At 42.7% G+C, this 24,653-nt stretch overlaps 2 protein-coding genes across 2 annotated transcripts in view; both read right to left on the reverse strand.

Annotated features, from left to right (window-relative positions):
- Window positions 1-10,125: 10,125 nt before the first annotated feature.
- Window positions 10,126-11,579, reverse strand: LOC138356007 (protein SON-like). Its single transcript, XM_069311557.1, has 2 exons — window positions 11,543-11,579; window positions 10,126-10,943 (listed from the first exon to the last, which is right to left on the reverse strand). Exons 1-2 carry the CDS (start codon window positions 11,577-11,579, stop codon window positions 10,126-10,128), a joined length of 855 nt encoding a protein of 284 aa, XP_069167658.1.
- LOC123748105 (5-hydroxytryptamine receptor-like) overlaps window positions 11,163-24,653 on the reverse strand; it is a 36,160-nt gene continuing 22,669 nt past the window's right edge. The window contains exon 2 of the mRNA XM_069311700.1: window positions 11,163-11,737. Within this exon, the coding sequence (XP_069167801.1) occupies window positions 11,589-11,737 (149 nt within the window). The 3' untranslated portion in view covers window positions 11,163-11,588. The remainder of the gene's footprint in view (window positions 11,738-24,653) is intronic.

Below are 24,653 nucleotides of genomic sequence, written 5' to 3' on the forward strand. Positions count from 1 at the left end.
TATATGTTACATGTTTTCATGCTATATATCATATCTTATTCATACTTGTTTTATCATATGTTCTGTTACACACACACACACACACACACACACACACACACACACACACACACACACACACACACACACACACACGCACACACACACACACACACGTAATCACGTTGAGAATAACAGAACCTGTAGAGGATAAACTTTGTAACAAAATGCAGCATGGATTAAGTTAAAGAGAATCATGTCTGATGAACCTCATGGTGTTCTATGCCGGGGTTACAAATATACGACGCGAAAGTGAAGGCAGGGTGGTCTGACTTGAATCGACTTGAGAATGGTCCAGGACGGACCGAAACGTCGTCGTCCCTTCAATTTCTAGTGTGTGGTCTGGTCAACATACTTCAGCCACGTTATTGTGACTCATCGCCTGCATTCTTCTAGACTACCAGAAAGCACTTAATACTGTTTCTCAAGCAAGGCTGCTGTACTATATAATCAAACAGGTATAACAGGGCCTATACTGATCTGGGTAAAGGAGTACCTGACAGATGGAAAACAGTCATAGTCAGAGACGAGGTTTTGCGTTAAAGGGAAGCAAAAAGTGCAGTTCCCCAAGAGGCAGTATTGAGAGTCAAAAAAACAGAGGAAAAAAAAAAAGTTACAGAATGATCTTGGTCAACTACACGAGAAGGGGAAAGCAAATGGTTGCTAGAATGCATTCATGTAAGGCGGCGCCCAAGAGCTGAGGTCACTTTCCACCCATCACTAGCTAGGCAAGATCTGCGCGGCAAGTAAACATAACCTCTTCACATTTAATGCAAAATTTCAAGTCCTTAGCAGCGACACCCAACAAAGAATTTATTAAGTGAAGAATAAGTCTTTGTTATATTTCATTAACATTAAGGTCTTTTCCTTACACCACTTATCCCCTCCCCCCCCCCGCACGCACGCGCGCACGCACACACACACACACACAAATGGGGGTCTCGCGGCTGAGTAGATAGCGCTCTGGGGTCGTAGCCCTAAGAGCCTGGGTTCGATCCCCGGCTGAGGCAGAAACAAATGGGCAGTGTTTCTTTCACCCTGATACCCCTGTTTGCCTAGCAGTAAATAGGTACCTGGGAGTTAGACAGCTGCTATGGAGCTGCTTCCTGGGGATGTATTCACCTAGTTGTGCTTGCGGGGGTTGAGCTCTGCTCTTTCGGCCCGTCTCTCAACTGTCAATCAACTGTTACTAACTACTAATTGTGTTTTTCTTCTCCCACACACACACACACACACACACACACACACACACACACACACACACACACACACACACACACACACACACACACACACACACACCAGGAAGCAGCCTGTGACAGCTGCTTAACTCCCAGGTACCTATTTACTACTAGGTAACAGGGACATTCAGGGTGAAAGAAACTTTGGCCATTTGTTTCTGCCTGGTCCGGGAATCGAACCCAGGACCACAGGATCACGCGTCCTGCGCGCTGTCCACTCAGCTACCCGACCCCACCCCCCTGTGTGTGTGTGTGCGCGTGTATGTTAGAGAGAAAAATATGTAGATACAGGATAATAGAGGAATAAAGGAAAAACTAAATTAGTGTTTTCTAACATAAATTTTCTAACACCCTTTACTGTTGTTGTAAATTGACATACTAAAAAAAAAAAGTGCAATCATCATTGTCACCTAATTGTTGCATATCATTTGAAAAATAATTTATTCAGGTTTTATATGTAAACTTACTTATTGTTTATTATTAAGAGTGAATACCCAATTATATCTATAAATAAAAATCTATATTTTTTTACTTAATTAGTTTTTTAGGTATTAGGGTTTATTAACTTAATTTAATATGAAACTCACACACACACTAAATAACAATTTAAGAAAATACTAAGATAGATTGACTGTCAAGAAGCGACACTTCAGTCAGAAAGTGTCTTTACAACACGAACTTTCATGTATCACAACACTACACACACACCCCAGACATTCGTGTTACAAGACGACACATACCCAACCATTCGTGCTATAAGACGACACATACCCAACCATTCGTGTTACAAGACGACACATACCCAACCATTCGTGTTACAAGACGACACATACCCATCCATTCGTGTTACAAGACGACACATACCCAACCATTCGTGCTATAAGACGACACATACCCAACCATTCGTGTTACAAGACGACACATACCCAACCATTTGTGTTACAAGACGACACATACCCAACCATTCGTGTTACAAGACGACACATACCCATCCATTCGTGTTACAAGACGACACATACCCAACCATTCGTGCTATAAGACGACACATACCCAACCATTCGTGTTACAAGACGACACATACCCAACCATTTGTGTTACAAGACGACACATACCCAACCATTCGTGTTACAAGACGACACATACCCATCCATTCGTGTTACAAGACGACACATACCCAACCATTCGTGCTATAAGACGACACATACCCAACCATTCGTGTTACAAGACGACACATACCCAACCATTCGTGTTACAAAACGACACATACCCCAGACATTCGTGTTACAAGACGACACATACCCAGCCATTCGTGTTACAAGACGACACATACCCAACCATTCGTGTTACAAAACGACACATACCCCAGACATTCGTGTTACAAGACGACACATACCCCAGACATTCGTGTTACAAGACGACACATACCCATCCATTCGTGTCACAAAACGACACATACCCAACCATTCGTGCTATAAGACGACACATACCCAACCATTCGTGTTACAAGACGACACATACCCAGCCATTCGTGTTACAAAACGACACATACCCCAGACATTCGTGTTACAAGACGACACATACCCCAGACATTCGTGTTACAAGACGACACATACCCATCCATTCGTGTCACAAGACGACACATACCCACCCATTCGTGTTACAAGACGACACATACCCCAGACATTCGTGTTACAAGACGACACATACCCCAGACATTCGTGTTACAAGACGACACATACCCCAGACATTCGTGTTACAAGACGACACATACCCCAGACATTCGTGTTACAAGACGACACATACCCCAGACATTCGTGTTACAAGACGACACATACCCAACCATTCGTGCTACAAGACGACACATACCCACCCATTCGTGTTACAAGACGACACATACCCAACCATTCGTGCTATAAGACGACACATACCCAACCATTCGTGTTACAAGACGACACATACCCCAGACATTCGTGTTACAAGACGACACATACCCAACCATTCGTGTTACAAAACGACACATACCCCAGACATTCGTGTTACAAGACGACACATACTCAACCATTCGTGCTACAAGACGACACATACCCAACCATTCGTGCTACAAGACGACACATACCCACCCATTCGTGTTACAAGACGACACATACCCCAGACATTCGTGTTACAAGACGACACATACCCACCCATTCGTATCACACCACGACACACACACCTGGTCGTTCCTCGCTTCTTACACTCAACCAAGAAAACAATCTTCACCCCAGTTAAGACGACAATGGCAGCCCTTAAAAAAAACTTAAAAAGTTTTAATATTTTCTTTTTGTTTTGGAGAACCTTCCGCATACATTATTTCTTTATTTACAAGTTCGTCATTTTTTTATCTGAATTACAAAGGGAAGCGAGAGCAAGTTTTTAAATATATCAGATCACTTGTTTGATTTTTGTTTCCTTTTGACGAAAGTTCAAAACGTTTTTAGTGTTCATGGGCTTCAGGGAGTCAGTAGTTCTTAAAAAGAACTTATCCAGGAGTTTAAAACAGGATCTTTACTGTTCTGAATAGGGCCTTTCCAGTTATAAATAGCATCTTTCCAAGAGTTGTAAATAGGACCTTTCCAGTTCTAAATAGGACCTTTCCAGTTCTAAATAGGATCTTTCCAGTTCTAAATAGGACCTTTTCAGGAGCTCTAAACAGAATCTTTCTAGGAATTCTAAATAGGATCTTTCAAGTTCTAGATAGGACTTTTTCTGGAGTTCTAAATAGGACCTTTCCTGTAGTTCTAAATAGGATCTTTCCAATTCTAAATAGGATCTTTCCAATTCTAAATAGGACTTTCCCAAGAGTTCTAAATAGGACCTTCCCAAGAGTTCTAAATAGGACCTTCCCAAGAGTTCTAAATAGGACCTTCCCAAGAGTTCTAAATAGGACCTTTCTGCTATGGTCTTCCAGGCTATTTTGCATTCCGTTAACGAAACTCTTTTCTGCGTCCCTTCGCTGTCTTCACAATCCACATGTCGTGGTTCGAAGCTCCAGCTGCATACTCCAGGATTGGTCTGACATACGTGATAAACAAGGTTTCTGAACGATTCCTTACACAAGTCCGTTAAGTATTCCGTTTAAAAATAATATCCGACGTTTTAAGTGAGAGGACAGGGCGTTCAAATGTAATTAACCCTAATATTCTAAATGCTGGATTTTGTTCCATTCTCGGAATGGGATTTATATATATATATGTACCATTAACCAAATGCTGGATTATTTTCCCCATTGAACACACTGAACATATATATAACACATAGAACATATTGAACACTGAACACAATAAACACACCTAGAGTTCCTTGGACATCGTGACCACCGTTCAAAAAGCTCGTAGCCCCAGCCCCCAGGATGCTACCCACAACAGTTGCCTATTTCCCCTGGTTCCTATTTACTGCTAAGTTGTACAAGGGCATCAGGTGAAAGGAAACATGGCCAAATGTCTCTTTGTCCTGTGGAGGGATTCGAACCCGGGGACTTCACGGTTGTGATGCGATTGCGCTGCCCAGGACTAAAGTATATCCTTGCTGGTTGGTCAGTATAGCTGCTATATCACGGCATTGGTAACGACTTCAGACCCTCTCTCTCTCTCTCTCTCTCTCTCTCTCTCTCTCTCTCTCTCTCTCTCTCTCTCTCTCTCTCTCTCTCTCTCTCTCTCTCTCTCTCTCTCAGTCCGGATATCTCGTATAGTTTCCTGTCCCTCAATCCGGATATCCGAAAAGGCTCCTGATCCTACATAAAGGATCAGTGTGTTCACCTTTATCACTTTCATAATCCATTGACCCGAAACCAATTCTTAAGGTCAGGGGTCAAAGATGTCTCAAGGTCAGAGGCACACAGCACAGGGTCACAGTGATTTTCAAAAATATTCGTCTGTATAAACGTCAATTCACAATTTTTTGGTTCTCATCTTAAAGGTAACTGGTAGAGAGAGAGGGAGAGAGAGAGAGAGAGAGAGAGAGAGAGAGAGAGAGAGAGAGAGAGAGAGAGAGAGAGAGAGAGAGAGAGAGAGAGAGAGAGAGAGAGAGAGAGAGAGAAAAGATAAAACACAAATGTATTCAACATTCCAATATAAGGAGGAAGAACTGGCAACACTGGATGTAGTCTACACTGAAAAGAAATGTATTTGGAACTATGATGTATTTGTGTGTGTGTGTGTGTGTGTGTGTGTGTGTGTGTGTGTGTGTGTGTGCGTGTGTGTGTGTGTGTGTGTGTGTGTGCGTGCGTGTGTGTGTGTGTGTGTGTGTGTGTGTGTGTGTGTGTGTGTGTGTGTGTGTGTGTGTGCGTGTGTGTGTGTGTGTGTGTGTGTGTGTGTGTGTGTGTGTGTGTGTGTGTGTGTGTGTGTGTGTGTGTGTGTGTGTGTGTGTACTCACCTATTTGTGCTTGCCGGGGGTTGAGCTCTGGCTCTTTGGTCCCGCCTCTCAACCGTCAATCAACAGGTGTACAGATTCCTGAGCCTACTGGGCTCTATCATATCTACACTTGAAACTGTGTATGGAGTCAGCCTCCACCACATCACTTCCTAATACATTCCATTTGTCAACCACTCTGACACTAAAAAAGTTCTTTCTAATATCTCTGTGGCTCATTTGGGCACTCAGTTTCCACCTGTGTCCCCTAGTGCGTGTGCCCCTTGTGTTAAATAGCCTGTCTTTATCTACCCTGTCAATTCCTCTGAGAATCTTGTACGTGGTGATCATATTCCCCCTAACTTTTCTGTCTTCTAGCGACGTGAGGTTTAGTTCCCATAGTCTCTCCTCGTAGCTCATACCTCTCAGCTCGGGTACTAGTCTGGTGACAAACCTTTGAACTTTTTCCAGGTTTAGTCTTATGCCTGACTAGATATGGACTCCATGCTGGGGCTGCATACTCCAGGATTGGTCTGACATAGGTGGTATACAAAGTTCTGAATGATTCCTTGCACAAGTGTCTAAATGCCGTTCTTATGTTAGCCAACCTGGCATATGCTACTGATGTTATCGTCTTGATATGGGCTTCAGGGGACAGGTCTGGCGTGATATCAACCCCCAGGTCTTTCTCTCTGACTCTTGAAGAATTTCATCTCCCAAATGATGCCTTGTAACTGGCCTCCTGCTCCCTACACCTATCTTCATTACATTACATTTGCTTGGGTTAAACTCTAACAACCATTTGTTCGACCATTCCTTCAGTTTGTCTAGGTCTTCTTGAAGCCTCAAGCTGTCCTCCTCTGTCTTAATCCTTCTCATAATTTTGGCGTCGTCAGCAAACATTGAGAGAAATGAGTCTATACCCTCTCGGAGATCGTTTACATGTGTGTGTGTGTGTGTGTGTGTGTGTGTGTGTGTGTGTGTGTGTGTGTGTGTGTGTGTGTGTGTGTGTGTGTGTGTGTGTTAAGTTATAAGTCAATGTCTCGTTTGAGATCTTTTGTCAGGTGAGAAGTTATGAATCTCTACATTTATAAATCAATAACAAGTTAGCGAATCAAGTTAACCACAATTAGCCCAATAGTCAGAGCTAATGAGTTATCAAACAATTTTATGCCCAATTACGAAACCGGTGCATCTTTCCTCAGTCATGGCGGCTTCGTTTACATCTATTAAACGTTCATGAGGTCGGAAGCACAACGAGGTTGTCTATAACAATCATAATCTTGGGGTGCTAAGATAATTTAGGAAAGATGTAAAGGTTTCGTAAGAGAAGAGACACAAAAAACCCTTGAGGAACGTAAGACAGAGTCTTCTGTCGGATCAAGAAACACGCCAAGGAGAAAAAGTTGACGAATCAGATGAAAAAATAAAATTAACCAAATCACGTAACGTGTGAAATCAATAACGCGGTGAAGGATCAGCTTAAGTCAGGTCAAAGGTCAACTTGAGCCCTGAATCAGAGAGTGGGTGGACAGGGGGAAAGGGTATAGGGATAGGTCAGACAATCGGGATAAATTATGAAATCAGGCGATGCTGGGATCATGTCCCCATTTCTACACTATCAACCCTGGAAACACAAACCGTAACTGTCTCTATTTTCTGCTTGTTACAACTTGTAATAAAGTTGTTACATCTTGGCTTAACGTGTTTATGACGTATTAGAACGTTGTTACAACTTGCTATATTGGTTGTTATAACTGGTTAGGAAGTGTTAAAACTTGTTGAAACGTTGTACCAACGTCGTAGTTTCGGTGTGTGTTTGGCGGGAACAGGTTAACCCACTCGTTGTCTTACCTTATATACGCACCCGAGTTAAAAAGCATTAACGTAGTATTACATCAATGATAAAATACACCAGAGCTGTGAGGTGGCGCGAACCTTGCAACCGCTGCAATGCCAAAGCGCAACACATACGAACATTTTAATATTTGAAAATGTAATTAAAATATTTCAGCATTTCTCTCCCGTAGGCGTGGTGCATTGGATGACGTGCTCGTCGCTAGGTTAAACACCGTGGACTCTGGCCAGACTTGGATGGGTGTTCGCTTGGATAGCCTCACTTTATGCAGAGGAAACTCGTAAAGCTAGATTTCATATACCCAGACAATAGGATTCCAGTATTATAGATACCTAACCTAACCTAACCTAACTTAACCTAACCTAACCTAACCTAACCCAGCCTTGCCTAACCTAATGAGTCAACCAAATATTGCCATGCGTAGGCAGTCAAGTCTAATCTATCGTAACATATATATAAAAGAAAACTTTCTAATAGAAAGAGAACACTAACAGAAAGCTCTTGAACTCTAAAGGATTCGAACCCGGTCAGACAAGGAATTCATGCACCTTGGTATGTCCAGTACCATAGCCACTCGGACATGGAAGGGATCAGGATAAGGATTTGGGGAAGAGAGAGAGAGAGAGAGAGAGAGAGAGAGAGAGAGAGAGAGAGAGAGAGAGAGAGAGAGAGAGAGAGAGAGAGAGAGAGAGAGAGAGAGAGAGAGAGAGAGAGAGACAACAGATCTTGGTACTGGGATTAATTAAGACCTGTCAACCTCTAGAGGGACTCAACAACATCCAAGGATACTTCAATCCTGATCATAGCCCAGAACAAATAACAAACACCCTGTATACTTATGTATGTATACCAAGAAGCTGGGTATGTATACCTCCCCGAAGTCATGGAAAGAATATCTGAAATAAGAAATATGTATATTATCGACCACATCCCCCGTTTTCTGTGGGTAGGAACTCAAACCAAAAAACCATCACACACATAACTCTTTTTTTTTAAATACTATTAAGGCGATTTGTTTACTTTTTCGTGGCTCTCACTATACACACACACATGCTCTACCTCACCTTCCTCCCTCAGTTCATACACAAAAGTACTTAAAGTGAGATAAATCTTTCAGTGAAAAGGATGCTTAGCCCTCTTGTGGATTGATGCTGGGCAGTGAGCCAGGAGTGATTTGTATATAATCCACAAATATAATTACAAAAGTATCTATTATATACTTTTTATTATTATCTAGTATGAATGGTTGTAGTGTATATGTACTCACCTAGTTGTACTCACCTAGTTGTGCTTGCGGGGGTTGAGCTCTGGCTCTTTGGTCCCGCCTCTCAACTGTCAATCAACAGGTGTACAGGTTCCTGAGCCTATTGGGCTCTATCATATCTACACTTGAAACTGTGTCTGGAGTCAGCCTCCACCACATCACTTCCTAATGTGTGTTTGTATTTATGTAAGGACGTGTACGTTAGATTAAATCAAATATGTTTGTATTAAAGTATATTCAGTAAACTAAGAGGCTCTAAGTTCTCCTGATCCTCTTATAATTTCCTCTTCCTTTGTCCTCTTCCCGTGACCTCACTGCAGTAATGAGGACACTTCTCCTGCATGAGCTTGTCCTCCACATGAAAAGGAAAGTTGGTGATTACTAGGCCAAGTCGCCCTCACACTCACCCAAGTGTCATAGTCTCAAGGTGGTAACTTAAGTGTGGAACAACTCCAGAGAAGGAGAGAGAGAGAGAGAGAGAGAGAGAGAGAGAGAGAGAGAGAGAGAGAGAGAGAGAGAGAGAGAGAGAGAGAGAGAGAGAGAGAGAGAGAGAGAGAGAGGGAGAGGGAGAGATAGAGAGAATGTTGTCTATACCTCTCCATACCCATTTGTGGACTGGCGTTCCCAATGCTCTCAATATATAAGCAGGACAACCCTACAAAGGCAGCTGACAGGACACACATGCAACAAAGCCCCATTAAAGATTAAACCATTTATACACTCAGCCAAACCATGAGAAGAGATATCCTGCCCAGCGACACCGAAATGATCGACAAATACAGAGACAATAGAGACTACATATAGCAGAAGTATTACACACCAAACACTTTTTTTTTTAATTAAGACTACGATTCATGAGGACTGTCAAATGACGTATCTAGTGAAAATGCAAGCAAGAGCTGTTATTCTACCTCATTTCATCTGAAGCCGGGCCCAAGAAACTTATTTATTTCACGAGAAATGTACTTTGAAACTATCACATAGGGAACTATTATATACGGAACCTGGTGAAACTGCAAGCAAGAGCTGTAATCCAATTATTATCCAATCTTACCCAATTACTAACACCCAGCTTACACCAATGAACGAACAATTACTAACAAGATCAAGAGAGAGAACTGCCAGATTACATCCTAAACCTGCCGCCCGAGCTCATTCACACTGGAGAACCACATCACCCAGTTTTTTCGATAGGGTGAACACGTCGCATCACAACCCGCCTTAAATACACATTTGCTGTGTTAAATACAAGTGTTCCAGTTGGCAGCACAGCACACAACTGATTCAGTTGGCAGCACTGAATACAAGTGATGTTGTTGAAAGGAAGATACAGTCAGTTAAGAAAGATGTGCTGAGTAAGAATTGGGCTGTGTATGAAAACGAGAATTCTGCTGATAACAGGAATATACACCATCAGCAGTAAGAGCGTGAGAATATACACCATCAGCAGTAAGAGCGTGAGAATATACACCGTCAGCAGTAAGAGCGTGAGAATATACACCGTCAGCAGTAAGAGCGTGAGAATATACACCATTAGCAGTAAGAGCTGGAGAATATACACCACCAGCAGTAAGAGCATGAGAATATACACCGTCAGCAGTAAGAGCTTGAGAATATACACCGTCAGCAGTAAGAGCTTGAGAATATACACCGTCAGCAGTAAGAGCTTGAGAATATACACCATCAGCAGTAAGAGCTTGAGAAAATACACCATCAGCAGTAAGAGCTTGAGAATATACACCATCAGCAGTAAGAGCTTGAGAAAATACACCATCAGCAGTAAGAGCTTGAGAATATACACCGTCAGCAGTAAGAGCTTGAGAATATACACCGTCAGCAGTAAGAGCTTGAGAATATACACCACCAGCAGTAAGAGCTTGAGAATATACACCATCAGCAGTAAGAGCATGAGAATATACACCATCAGCAGTAAGAGCTTGAGAATATACACCAGCAGCAGTAAGAGCTTGAGAATATACACCACCAGCAGTAAGAGCTTGAGAATATACACCACCAGCAGTAAGAGCTTGAGAATATACACCACCAGCAGTAAGAGCTTGAGAATATACACCACCAGCAGTAAGAGCTTGAGAATATGGATTAACTTCCCCCAGAGAAGACAATGTAAGGATGACCCCGGCACGGAAGTTGAAAACTTTTACGGAGAGAGATAAAAAAAAGAGATAAAAATCAAAAGTTTTGCGAAAGTTTGCGACTTAACAAGTTTGATCAAGCTTAGTCAGCTGTTTTGGAGACTCTTTCTCTCTCACTCTCTCTCTCTCTCTCTCTCTCTCTCTCTCTCTCTCTCTCTCTCTCTCTCTCTCTCTCTCTCTCTCTCTCTCTCTCTCTCTCTTCCTATATTCAGTCTTCTCCTCTTCTTATCCACTCTCTCTATATACTGTATTCCCTGTCTAATCTCTCTATTATCGAGTTCTCTTCACCTCGTATCTCTATCTCCGCCTCCAGTTCTTTGTCTTTCGAGCCTATCTACTCTTAACCTTCCCTCCTTCCCTTGTTACTAGGGGGGCTAGTTTCACGAAGCAGTTACGCAAGCACTTACGAACGTGTACATATTTCCTCAATCTTTGACGGCTTTGTTTACATTTATTAAACAGTTTACAAGCATGAAAACGTCCCAATCAACTGTTGTTATTATTATAAACAGCCTCCTGGTGCTTCGGAGCTTATTAACTGTTTAATAATTGCAAACAAACCGGCCAAAGATTGAGAAAAGATGTTCAGGTTCGTAAGTACTCGCGTAACTGCTTCGTGAATCTGGCTCCTGGTTCATTAACGACACTTAGACCGGACTTACCTCGTAGACGGCGCCAAGAGGCATGACCAGACAAGCTACCATTAGGTCGGCGACTGCTAGCGACACTATGAGAAAATTGGCCACTTGTTGGAGGTTCCGCTCAAGGAGGATGGCCGCAATAACGAAGACGTTGCCTGTGGAATAAACAAGAGAAGGGGAGGCGGTTTTAGTGCGTCCTGTGAAATGGTTTGGGGAGGTTGAAGACCGCAAGGGGGGGCTCTGGGGTGGTTCGGAAATGGGTATAGGATGGTTGTGGAGTGTTTTGAAGGTGTTGGAGAATGACCAGTTTTCAGTACTGGTTAGTTTGGAGGGTGTTTCGAAAAATCCGGAGTAGTTGGCGAATATCTGGATTTTGGAATGTGTATAGAAAGGGTTGAAAGGTCTGGGGGGGGGGAGAGATTTTGGACCAATTGGAGGATGGATCTTATACACATTCTGGAATGTGTATAGGGGTATACATTATACACATTCTGGAATGTGTATAGGGACGGTTGAAAGGTCTGGGGGGGGGGGAGATTTTAGACCAACTCGAAGATGCTTATAGATTGACAGAAGTGTTTTTTTTTTTTGGAGTCGTGGATGGTAGGGTGTGTGTGTGTGTGTGTTTGGTTTGACTGAAAAAGCATATTGAAATGGTTAAGACATTTGGAAAGCGAAAAAGAACATTAGAGACGTCATTAGCAAACACTTTGTATCAAATATTCTTCACACACAGTGAAAGGAATTATCTTTATTCAACAAGATTGACACTATCTCTAAAATACAGTTTTTATCAGTCAAAACAACATTTATTTGATACAGTATAAAGCCTGATAAACCAGTCAAAATATACAGTTCGAATAAGCCACACCGTTAACAACCCTACGTTCGAAAATTAACAACCGTTTAATAACAGCAACTAGAACAATGAACACACAACAATTTACAAGCAACCTTTCGAACACTAGACCATTGATAACCTTACCAATCACTCCACACCCCACCAAACACGCCCTGCCCTCTCCACCACACCAAACACAACCACCACACCAACCACCACCACCACCACCACAACAGCCAACCACCACCACGTCTCATACAGAAGGGACTATATACGACAAAGGCGTATACCTGGAGTTGACAGCAAATAATTACGTCTTGAGAATAGTAGAAAACTGAGAGATTTTCCATCGTGTCAAGCGCCGGTGTTGACGAGAGGGAAATATCACCTGCTTGGATGCTGATGTGTGAGAGAGACGTCTCTGAGGCACTTACAGCACGACCTGGGAGGCTGAGGGGAAGGGGGAGGATGAGGGGAAAGGAAAGGGAAGGGAAAGGAGGAAGGGGGTGGGGATTAAAGGGAGGAAGGGTGCCCTTAACCTGAAGATTTGGATTTCCACATTGTAAAAAAAAAGGTTTGTACTTTTGGTATATTTATGGTGAGCTTGGCTTCAGATGTGGGAGTGGGGCATGGCTTCAGGTGTGGGTGTGGGGCATGCTTCAGGTGTGGGTATGGGCATTTTTTTATTCTTTACTTAATTTAAAAAAATATGTTCTTACAGTCTCGACAGTTAAGGCAGGACTGAACAAGTGTACAGCCATAAATTTTTAATTGACATACATATGAATGAATATATATATAATGCATATAGTATTCATAACATATACAAATTAACCCTTTGTAGATTCATTGCGACCTAAATTGTTTCCAGTAAACTTTACAGAAATCTCTTGACAAAAGAATTTTAATTCTAAATCAGAATAATATAGTGTGTGTGTGTGTGTGTGTGTGTGTGTGTGTGTGTGTGTGTGTGTGTGTGTGTGTGTGTGTGTGTGTGTGTGTGTATGTGTGTGTGTGTGTGTATGTGTGTGTGTGCGTTTGTGTGTGTGTGTATGTGTGTGTGTGTGTGTGTGTGTGTGTGTGTGTGTGTGTGTGTGTGTGTGTGTGTGTGTGTGTGTGTGTGTGTGTGTACAAGGGGGTGGGAGGGGTAACCGGCGATGCCCGGGTCTTCTCCCCCCCCCCTCGATTACCCCCACTTCCCTTTCATGAAATTATAATATTATGCAGAAATTAAACTAATTTGTGTTTAAACAAGACATTTTTTTTCTGATGACAAAAAAACTTCGGACATCTCAACGAATATTTTACACTTGACCAGAAGAGAATCTGTGAGAACCTTTGGGGTGAATAATTATTATTTTGTAAATCATTTACCTTTGGCCTACCCAAAGTTAAATGATAGCTTCCCTACCCATTAGACCTGGGCAATGACCGGGCCGCGGGGGACGCTAAGCCCCGAAACCAACACAACACAAGGTACCCAAAGCAGCCTATGTCAGTTCCGTACCTCAGATCAGTCCCCCTGCAAATTTGGGGTAAGGCTCAGCTCCAGGTATGCGACCTCCAGCTTTGAACAGATAAAAAGACACACAGACATTCTCTTATAGTATATGTATGTATGAATGTATAAATATATATATATATATATATATATATATATATATATATATATCTATATATATATATATATATATATATATATATATATATATATATATATATATTAATATATATATATGATGTTCACCAACGTATTCCTTACTAAAAGCATTTCTCTTGCTTTTAAATACGAATATATTCCTTTACCGGAGCGAAGCCTTTACTGACAGCAGGATGGCAGCTCGGAAACGACCCATTGGACCTGTAATTAAGCACCTCGCTGATGACGAACAACGAAAAACAAAGAACAAAAAAAATTAACGACAATTTTAATGCTGTATTCAATAACGTCGACGAGTTTGATCAGAGGCAGAGAGCGCCCTCAGGCGCCGTTGATTTTGGGTAAATAATGAGAGATACTGACAACGAGTTCGCGATCCAGTCATTATCAATCGCGAATTTCCGCGAATTTCCGCGCGCCCTGTGCACGCCACCAACGCGAAATGGCCGTATTTTACCGTTTATATATTTTAATCAAGTGTTTGCAGGCAATTATTACCAGAACTGCACTCTTGAGAATGATCCAACAGGATGATATTGCTTGATAAGACTCACTCTCTCACTCTCTCTCTCTCTCTCTCTCTCTCTCTCTCTCTCTCTCTCTCTCTCTCTCTCTCTCTCTCTCTCTCTCTCTCTCTTTAGTATGTGGCTAACAGAATGATCCTAAATATAGCTTCATCATCTGGTGATTTAGTCGATGAGTTTCTACGCACGATGCGTGAGACGCAGGAAGACGTACGCTGGTTACTGACGCATTGATCGAGCAACGCACCTCGACCGGTTCGGCACGAGTAGTTCGAATGTGATATTCGAACAGGGCTCTATACTGCTGGTTCGCTACGAGTGATTCGAACATTGCTGGGTCATAGCGAAGAGCTGGTTGTGGTGAGTCAGTTCTTTGTGGGCGTGGTAAGTCAGCCCTTAAGGGCGTGGTGAGTCAAGTCTTCGTGGGGGCGTGCTGAGTCAGCCCTTAAGGGCGTGGTGAGTCAAGTCTTCGTGGGGGCGTGCTGAGTCAGCCCTTAAGGGCGTGGCGAGTCAAGTCTTCGTGGGGGCGTGCTGAGTCAGCCCTTAAGGGCGTGGTGAGTCAAGTCTTTGTGGGCGCGCTGTCAGCCCTTGCATATTAGAGTAGATTAACATAGTTTAGAGCGAGAGTTTCCTAGTTGAGAGCGATCATTACACAGTTCAGGGCGGGAGTTTATGGTCTAGATTATTACTAAATACAATACTGTATTGATAATTAAAAAATAATAATTGCAATAATTAAAGAGTTATCTTCACCGAGAATTAATTCCCCAGACCAAATCAATAACTCATATTTTACAACATCAATGGAACATCAATGTGTGTTTTCACAACATCAATGGAACATCAATGTGTGTTTTCACATCATCAATGGAACATCAATGTGTGTTTTCACAACATCAATGGAACATCAATGTGTGTTTTCACAACATCAATGAAACATCAATGTGTGTTTTCACAACATCAATAATAGCAACTATCAAGTTAGAAAATAACACTAGTAACAATTGTAATAATAATAAAAATAACTAGTTTGAAAATAATAAATCATTATATTAAAAAAAAAGCCCAGAAAAGTTTTTGCAAATTCAATTATAATGGTTGTTTATGTGGGATATGCTGATTGCAGCATTTAAACGAAAAATAAATTTTCTCCCCCCCCCGCCCCCCTCCCCTCAAAAAAAAAAAAAAAAAAACTAGGGGGGGAGGAGGTAGATATCCAACATATCAAAGGCAGAATTACCCTGTCTGCTTTGATGTCCAGCTGGGTAAATGTCTGTCCTTTTATTGTATAATTAACCTGTGGAATAACCCGCATTTTAGGGCCTTTATTAAATTAATTAACGTCCCTTCAATACCGTACAGCTGTGCTGAAATGAATTGCAGTTTTTTTTGTTTTTGTTTTTTTCAGCAAGACCGAACTGTCCTTTTACCCCACACTTTAGTACTCAATCCAAATGACGAGACTCCTTCATGATATTATATATTATATATATATGTAATGTATATATATTGTTAAACCTGGAAATATATATTCATCTTATCTCTGCCTCGAAAGATGTTGAAGAGAGCTTTAACGAAACGCGTGAAGTGTAAATAAAATGTTAAAAGTAAAATTTTCAACTTTCTTCTCAACAAAATATATATATATATATATATATATATATATATATATATATATATATATATATATATATATATATATATATATATATATTATATATATATATATATATATATATATTGTGTGTGTACTCACCTATTTGTGCTTGCAGGGGTTGAGCTCTGGCTCTTTGGTCCCGCCTCTCAGCCGTCAATCAACTGGTGTACAGATTCCTGAGCCTATTGGGCTCTATCATATCTACACTTGAAACTGTGTATGGAGTCAACCTCCACCACATCACTTCCTAATGCATTCCAGAATGCATTCCAGACAGCATTTATGTGTGTGTGTGTGTGTGTGTGTGTGTGTGTGTACTCACCTAGTTGTACTCACCTAGTTGTGTCTGCAGGATCGAGCATTGACTCTTGGATCCCGCCTTTCGAGCATCGGTTGTTTACAGCAATGACTCCTGTCCTATTTCCCTATCATACCTGGTTTTAAAATTATGAATAGTATTTGCTTCCACAACCTGTTCCTGAAGAGAACCTGTGTGTGTGTGTGTGTGTGTGTGTGTGTGTGTGTGTGTGTGTGTGTGTGTGTGTGTGTGTGTGTGCGCGTGTGAGAGAGACAGACATTTTTTACACCTTAACTTGCATCTTGTCCGGAAACGCCGAGAGTTGAATTAAGCTTCAGGTAACATTAAGTGCTCCAGGAGAATTTATTTCCCCCTTAAAAAAAATCTAAGTAACTTGGTAAAAGTTTCCCGTTGCGTCAGGTGTTGCAGCGGGATTTGCATAACAACATCTTGTCAACACAGCTAAGCTTAAACTTCCCATAACTAAGCTTAAACTTCCCATAACTAAGCTTAAACTTCCCATAACTACAAAAACCTTTGGTGAACCAACTTACAATATTTCCAAAATCTGAAGTGAGATGTTTTGAAACAATTACGTATTTAGAATATTTCAGTTATATAAAAAAAGATATAAAAATTACATTATTTCGTTAAAAGTAAGTTTTGGTCTTAAGTGATCTTGATCAACTTAGTTGCTACACTCTGTGAATAAACTTAGTTGCAACAAGGGAACTTAATGTAATCTTCCCTCGCCATTAGGTCATTGTTGAGTTTGCCTGCAATATTTCTTAAGCAAAGTTATTGCAACTTGAAAGCAGTTGCAACATATTTTGTAGGCAGAGAATTGGAGCATTTTTGTGATGCAAAATTGAAACAGAGAAATAAAACGGAATCTTAATTAAATTGAAGTCTATCTGGTGAATTAACTTGCAATACTTTAGAGAAGGAAGCATATAAAGAAGACTTGCATTGTCTTGTGACTAGAACACCACATTTTCTCCAAGGAGTGCCGGACCAACCGGGCTATGGTGGATATGTGGGCCTGCGGGCCGCTCCAAGCAACAGCCTATTGGACCAAACTCTCACAAGTCAAGCCTGGCCTCGGGCCGGGCTTGGGGAGTAGAACTCCCAGAACCCCATCAACCAGGTATATGTGGGCCTGCGGGCCGCTCCAAGCAACAGCCTTTTGGACTAAACTCTCACAAGTCAAGCCTGGCCTCAGGCCGGGCTTGGGGAGTAGAAGAACTCCCAGAACCCCATCAACCAGGTATCATGCAGGTTTGGAGATAGCAGTTACAAAGAGAGAAAACATCTAAAATTAAATATCATAATTTAAAGACAGTATATGATCCATTACTTTCCACAATATATATTTTCTATAACTTCACACAAACACTATGGAAAGACGACTGCAACATTTTAGAAAAAAATAACACAGCTGTGACAGTATCGTTAAAACACAATATAATTGAGAGAGAGAGAGAGAGAGAGAGAGAGAGAGAGAGAGAGAGAGAGAGAGAGAGAGAGAGAGAGAGAGAGAGAGTTTTTTTTTTTTTTAACAAAAGTGCTCAGAGATATTTCGAAAGTTTTCGGCAAAGCTTGGCACATAAGCCTTAGAAACAGGATATCTAAGATACACAAGCCTTAGATACAAGATATCTGAACCATCTTGACCCCTTTCCAAAGGCCAGACCCCAAACCTTCCAATGTATCCAAACACTTCACTTTCCCTTTGGCTACCTTTCCCCTCACTGTCCGCCATTCTCACCCCAATTTCCGCACCACCCGCTGTGGAATTCCCTTCTGAGAACAAATCCACAAGGGCCGTGACGAGGATTCGAACCTGCGTCCGGGAGCATCCCAGACCTAGTGCCCTCAAAGATCCACCCCCGTGCCCACACCCTACCCTTTCCTCCACCGTCTCTACACCTCCTTTCTTCACATGCCCATCCCACTCCCTCCTTCCCATATTCGACTCCTCCAAATCCACAGCGCCAAATCCCCCCCCTTCCTCCTCCTCCAAACTGCTCGCCTCTACCAGAATACACAATTTTCTTGATCAAACCCAAGCGTGTCGCCGCATTTTTAAGGCGCTTTGTGTTGATTTAAATATCCTAGTCACCTCCCACGCAACAAACATCTCTCTTTTAATCCTTAAGTACAAGGTTTTCTTCACTATAAGCAAGTCTACCACTACTACTACTACTACCACCCCTCAGCCACTACCTGATCTCCACTACCCTTATTACCACCTCCTTGCGAGCAGCCGCGTCCAACAGCCTGGTTGATCAGTCCAGCAACCAGGAGGCCTGGTCGACGACCGGGCCGCGGGGTCGCTAAGCCCCGAAATCACCTCAAGGTACCCCCCCTTGGAGGACCATCTATCCTATACACTTAACCCGTTCAAAAGGCGACGTATTAGGTAATATTAAAACACCGTAATATTAACGTTCTGTAATCTCTTTGCAACAGCCTTAATAGGTTAGGTTGATTGCTTAATTTCTTACGCAAAAGGATAAGCAAAACAGTCGCATTTCTTACGGAGAAGCAAATCGACTGAATGGGTTGAAGGGAAGGGAACTATCAGGGGGAAAGCGCCAAGCCATCACGACTATATAGCACTGGGAAGGGGGTCAGGATAAGGATTTGGGATGGGACGGAGGGAAAGGAATGGTGCCCAACCACTTGTGGACGGTCGGGGATTGAACGCATGCAAGCTTATTAATGATAACCATCAACCAGTACGCAGCTCTGGGCCCGGATACACCGAAGCACAACGTGTTCATTGACGAAACCTGTACATCTTAATCCTCAATCACGGGCAGTTTGAGTCGCAATCTACTGAAAAGTAGGTTCTGAAAAGTTGTCTGAAAAGTGGGCTCTGAAAAGTAGATTTGAAAAGTAGGTTCTGAAAAGTTGTCTGAAAAGTAGGTTCTGAAAAGTAGATCCGAAAGGTAGGTTCTGAAAAGTAGATCTGAAAAGTGGGTTCGAAATTGAGAGCCTACAATAATAGCCGATATAGGACACTGTTGGCACAGTGGTCTACGTTCTCGACTCACAACCGAGGGGAGGGAAATGCAGGTTAAATCCACGGGCAGGACAGAAACAGTTGGGCCACCTTTCATCTCACGCCTCTGTTCACCCAGCAGTAAGATAGGTCTCCCCCCCCCCCCCCACGCCGCCGGGGAGTTAGGCACCTGATGTAACTGGTGATCTGGAACCCAATAGGCTTATTATCCCTCACGTGGTTATCCATAAGCTTAATGCTAAGAAAGTACACTTTTGTACTTATGTTCATCTCCTTCATACAAATAAATCATGCTGCAGCTGTTGCATCATTAAGGTTATCTTCTTGAGAGGTTATCTTGAGATGATTTCGGGGCTTTAGTGTCCCCGCGGTCCGGTCCTCGACCAGGCCTCCACCCCCAGGAAGCAGCCCGTGACAGCTGAGTAACACCCAGGTACCTATTTTACTGCTAGGTAACAGGGGCATAGGGTGAAAGAAACGCTGCCTATTGTTTCTCGCCGGCGACTGGGATCGAACCCAGGACCACAGGATCACAAGTCCAGCGTGCTGTCCGCTCGGCCGACCGGCTCCTTCTCAATATCTTCTGCATTGTTCTCTATCTCTCTCTCTGGTTATTATGTTGGTGGTTATCTTCTTTATCTTTATTTCCACTCCCCTGTTAAGACCTCCCCTTTGAGGCCTGGTCGAGGACCGGGCCGCGGGAACACTAAAAAGCCCCGAAATCAACTCAAGATAACCTCAAGATAACCTCCCCCCCTCAGCTGTTTCTTCCCTCCCTTTCTCATTCGCTCTCCTTAACAACCCTTCTCCTCCCCCCCCCCACACACGTCCTTTCTCCCTATCCAATTAACAAGAGAGCAGCAACCGACCAACAGTTGTCTGATTGGGGCGGTAAGTATCAGCAGCACTTCTCTCTCTCTCTCTCTCTCTCTCTCTCTCTCTCTCTCTCTCTCTCTCTCTCTCTCTCTCTCTCTCTTCTTTCCTTCCTTACCACACTCTCCATTCTCCCTTACCTTTTCCCTCTCAACAAAGCCATCACCCAGAGAGTATGCACATCACGTACGTTAGACTAGTTCTTGAGTGTGCAGCGTCAGCGTGGAGCCCTTTCCTCCTCGCCTCGACAAGATGCTCGATAAAACTTAAAGGTTTGTCAGTCTTCAAAGCTGAAAGGCATGAGCTACAAAGGAAGAACAAAATGATTTAGCCTTCCGCTACTAGGTGTACCTTACTCACAGAGATAAAATACTGATAAGTAAAATATCTTGAGGGTTTAAGTTGAAAAGATATGTGATAAACTGGAGGTTCTAAATTAAATATAAACTTCATATATTATAGAGTTGAAGTTCAACTCCTGCAAGCATAGCCAGATGAATAGAAGAAGGCGACCGCACACGCACACACGCACACACACCGGGGCCTGGTAGCCTGGTGGATAGCGCTCAGGATTCGTAATTCTGTGGCGCGGGTTCGATTCCCGCACCGGGCAGAAACAAATGGGCAAAGTTTCTTTCACCCCGAATGCCCCTGTTACCTAGCAGTAAATAGGTACCTGGGAGTTAGTCAGCTGTCACGGGCTGCTTCCTGGGGGGTGTGTGTGTGTGTGTATGATGTGGAGAAAAAAAATGTAGTTAGTAAACAGTTGAGAGGCGGGCCGAAAGAGCAAAGCTCAACCCCCGCAACACGCACAAGGGGACACAGGTGGAAAGTGAGTGCCCAAATGAGCCACAGAGATATTAGAAATAATTTTAGTGTCAGAGTGGATGACAAATGGAATGCATTAGGAAGTGATGTGGTGGAGGCTGACTCCATACACAGTTTCAAATGTAGATATGATAGAGCCCAATAGGCTCAGGAATCTGTACACCTGTTGATTGACGGTTGAGAGGCGGGACCAAAGAGCCAGAGCTCAACCCCCGCAAGCACAATTAAGTGAGTACACAATCCCCACAAACACACACACACACACACACACACACACACACACACAATCATCTCCTGCGACACTTAACACAGCCAATAAACAAAGGTTGTAAAGAGCTTGCTTGACCAGGCGTGAGAGAGAGTGTGAGAGAGAGAGAGAGAGAGAGAGAGAGAGAGAGAGAGAGAGAGAGAGAGAGAGAGAGAGAGAGAGAGAGAGAGAGAGAGAGAGAGAGAGAGAGAGAGAGTGAGGGGAAACAAGGCCACGCTGGGTAACTCTGCCTTGCTGGTAATTTCCACTTCATGACGGGAGCTGCAAGATCTCTCTCTCTCACTCTCTCTCACTCTCTCTCTCTCTCTCTCTCTCTCTCTCTCTCTCTCTCTCTCTCTCTCTCTCTCTCTCTCTCTCTCTCTCTCTCTCTCTCTCTCTCACTCTCTCTCACTCTCTCTCACTCTCTCTCACTCTCTCTCTCACTCTCTCTCTCACTCTCTCTCTCTCTCTCTCTCTCTCTCTCTCTCTCTCTCTCTCTCTCTCTCTCTCTGTCTCTCTGTCTCTCTCTCTCTCTCTCTCTCTCTCTCTCTCTCTCTCTCTCTCTCTCTCTCTCACTCTCTCTCACTCTCTCTCACTCTCTCTCTCTCTCTCTCTCTCTCTCTCTCTCTCACTCTCTCTCACTCTCTCTCACTCTCTCTCACTCTCTCTCTCACTCTCTCTCTCTCCCCCTCTGTGTAACTGTGGCTCCTGCGTATTGAGCACACACTAAAGTGGTGTTGGTTCTCCTCTGGCCGGAGGGGGGAGTGGAGGAGTGTGACAGGGAGAGTGAGAGAGGGGGAGAGGTGAGAAGAGGGGAGATGGAGAGAAAGTAGAGACAGGGAGGGGCGAGAGGAAGATGATAGAACTAAGGGTGTTGGTGTGAAGGAAGAGGCTAAGAAGATGGTTGTAAGTAAGAATAAGAAGCAGCGATAGGTTGATGGTGATAGTAACACCTTATTCATCACCATCAACCACAATCTCTCCCAGTGAAATAGTGGGAGACATGGTGGAGATAGTGGTCATGAATGGACAAGACTCTAGTAGTTTAGTTTGAAACAATAACACAGAAAACACGGCATTAGTTCACATAACACAAACATAAGAACAGGAACAGATAACATAACATCGAACCTAAGAACAGGAACAGATAACATACCAAGAACCCAAGGAACAGGAATAGATCAAATAACATTTGAACACAGAACACAACAGAGGATCAAAGTGTACACAAAAACACAGGTATTCAGCAGAACACAGAACAAATGAACACAAGAACACATAACACACACACACAACCCTCGCAAACAGGGTTTACCATGAATTTACCTCAACCCAAACGAGAGTCTCTCACTTCTATATTACTAACTACCCTATTAACCCAACCAACCTAAATAAATAAAGACAACGTTGGTGTACACATTTTAAACCACTCTATTTAGTCTACCTCGGACCTAATAACTTATTTAGTTTACCTTGGACTTAATATACCATATATTCAGTTTACCTGGCGCCCTGGTAGGGTTCTAATTCAATAGTGAGCTTATCTACAGTGACCCGGAGAGCAAGCTTCCTCGTAATTCTCCATCAAGGCAATGTCGAAAGCCTTCAGAAGGTTGCAATATATAATATTATCTTCAGGAATATGGTGAGAGTGTGTGTGTGTGTGTGTGTGTGTGTGTGTGTGTGGTTGTGTGTGTGTGTGTGTGTGTGTGTGTGTGTGTGTGTGTGTGTGTGTGTGTGTGTGTGAAGGTTGGTGGAGAGGCAGGAGTTGTGGTGGGGGGAGGGGGGAGTTGTGGGGTGGGGGGTGGGGGTTAGTTGTTGGAGAGGGTTGAATGGTAGTGGTGGTTGTGGGTGTGAGTCTAGTAATAGTTGTAGTGGTGGTGGTTGTGGGCCTATTGGTTGGTGGTGGCAGTCGTTGTATTGCTGGATCTGGAGGTACTGGTTGAAGTAGTGAGTTTGGTTGTGGTTGTAGTGGTGGTGGTGGTGGTGGGGAAGGTAAGCTGTGTTTCTGGGATGCGCATTGATGTCACTGCTCCTTCAGCGACATCAGTGGTCTAAGTGGGAGGTGACAGTGGAGGTGTTTCTACAGGATCAGAGTAAGTGGAGACACACTACTGGGTGATATCTCCCATTTAGATTCAATAAGCGATTGTTAACCTCATGTAAGTTTGTGTGATATTATAAACGTTTGTGCGCGCATGTGTATATTTGCTTGAGTTTGTGCGAGTGTGTGAGTATATTTGCGTGAACTGGTGTATGATCTTTGAGCTTGTGTATGTCTGTTAGAGTTGGCGTATGACATGTGACCTTGTATAAGCTTGAGTGTACGCTTATACTCGTATAAGCTGGTGTATATCCGTGTCATCTTGCTATACTTATGTGCGTATGCGTGTAGGAGCGTTCGTGCGTCTGCGCACTGGTACACAATATAATATAATATATTATATATTATAATAATATAATATACAATTATATATAATTGTATATTATATAAAGCTGGCAATATAAACCGCAAAACCAAATTTTCCAAACATTCTTGTTTTTCTTCGCTGAAAACAGCCTTTTGGACTCAAGAGTCCGACTCTTTCATATTGAAATGTTTGATTACGAAGCGAGGGAGAAAAAAAAAAGAGTCGAAAGTGGAGAGTTTGAGTTCTAGGACGCCGCCATCCGTCATATTTCCATGTGAATGAAACTAATTGGAAACTATCAACTAGTTTACATAAATAAAAAGTTAGTTTACTTTTAGCAAGATTTTACCGAGGGTCCGCGAGAGATTATTGGTTGTCCTTTAGTACATATTAGTACTTTCGACCCAATAGTCACTATTAGTACTATCCATTCAGGAGGATGGGTTATATATATATATATATATATATATATATATATATATATATATATATATATATATATATATATATATATATATATATATATATATATATATATATATATATGGCAGGCAGAGGCGCGGTCCAAGAGCTCATATACCTCTATCCTGCAGGCACACATAGGTAAATACACATACATACACAATATGCCTGCCTCTCCCCCCCCCCCATATCCAACAACAAATCCGGATTCTCACGAACGCAAGACCTCTCTCTCTCTCTCT

The sequence above is a fragment of the Procambarus clarkii genome, chromosome 70 (genome assembly GCF_040958095.1).
Source record: "Procambarus clarkii isolate CNS0578487 chromosome 70, FALCON_Pclarkii_2.0, whole genome shotgun sequence".
NCBI lineage: Eukaryota > Metazoa > Arthropoda > Malacostraca > Decapoda > Cambaridae > Procambarus > Procambarus clarkii.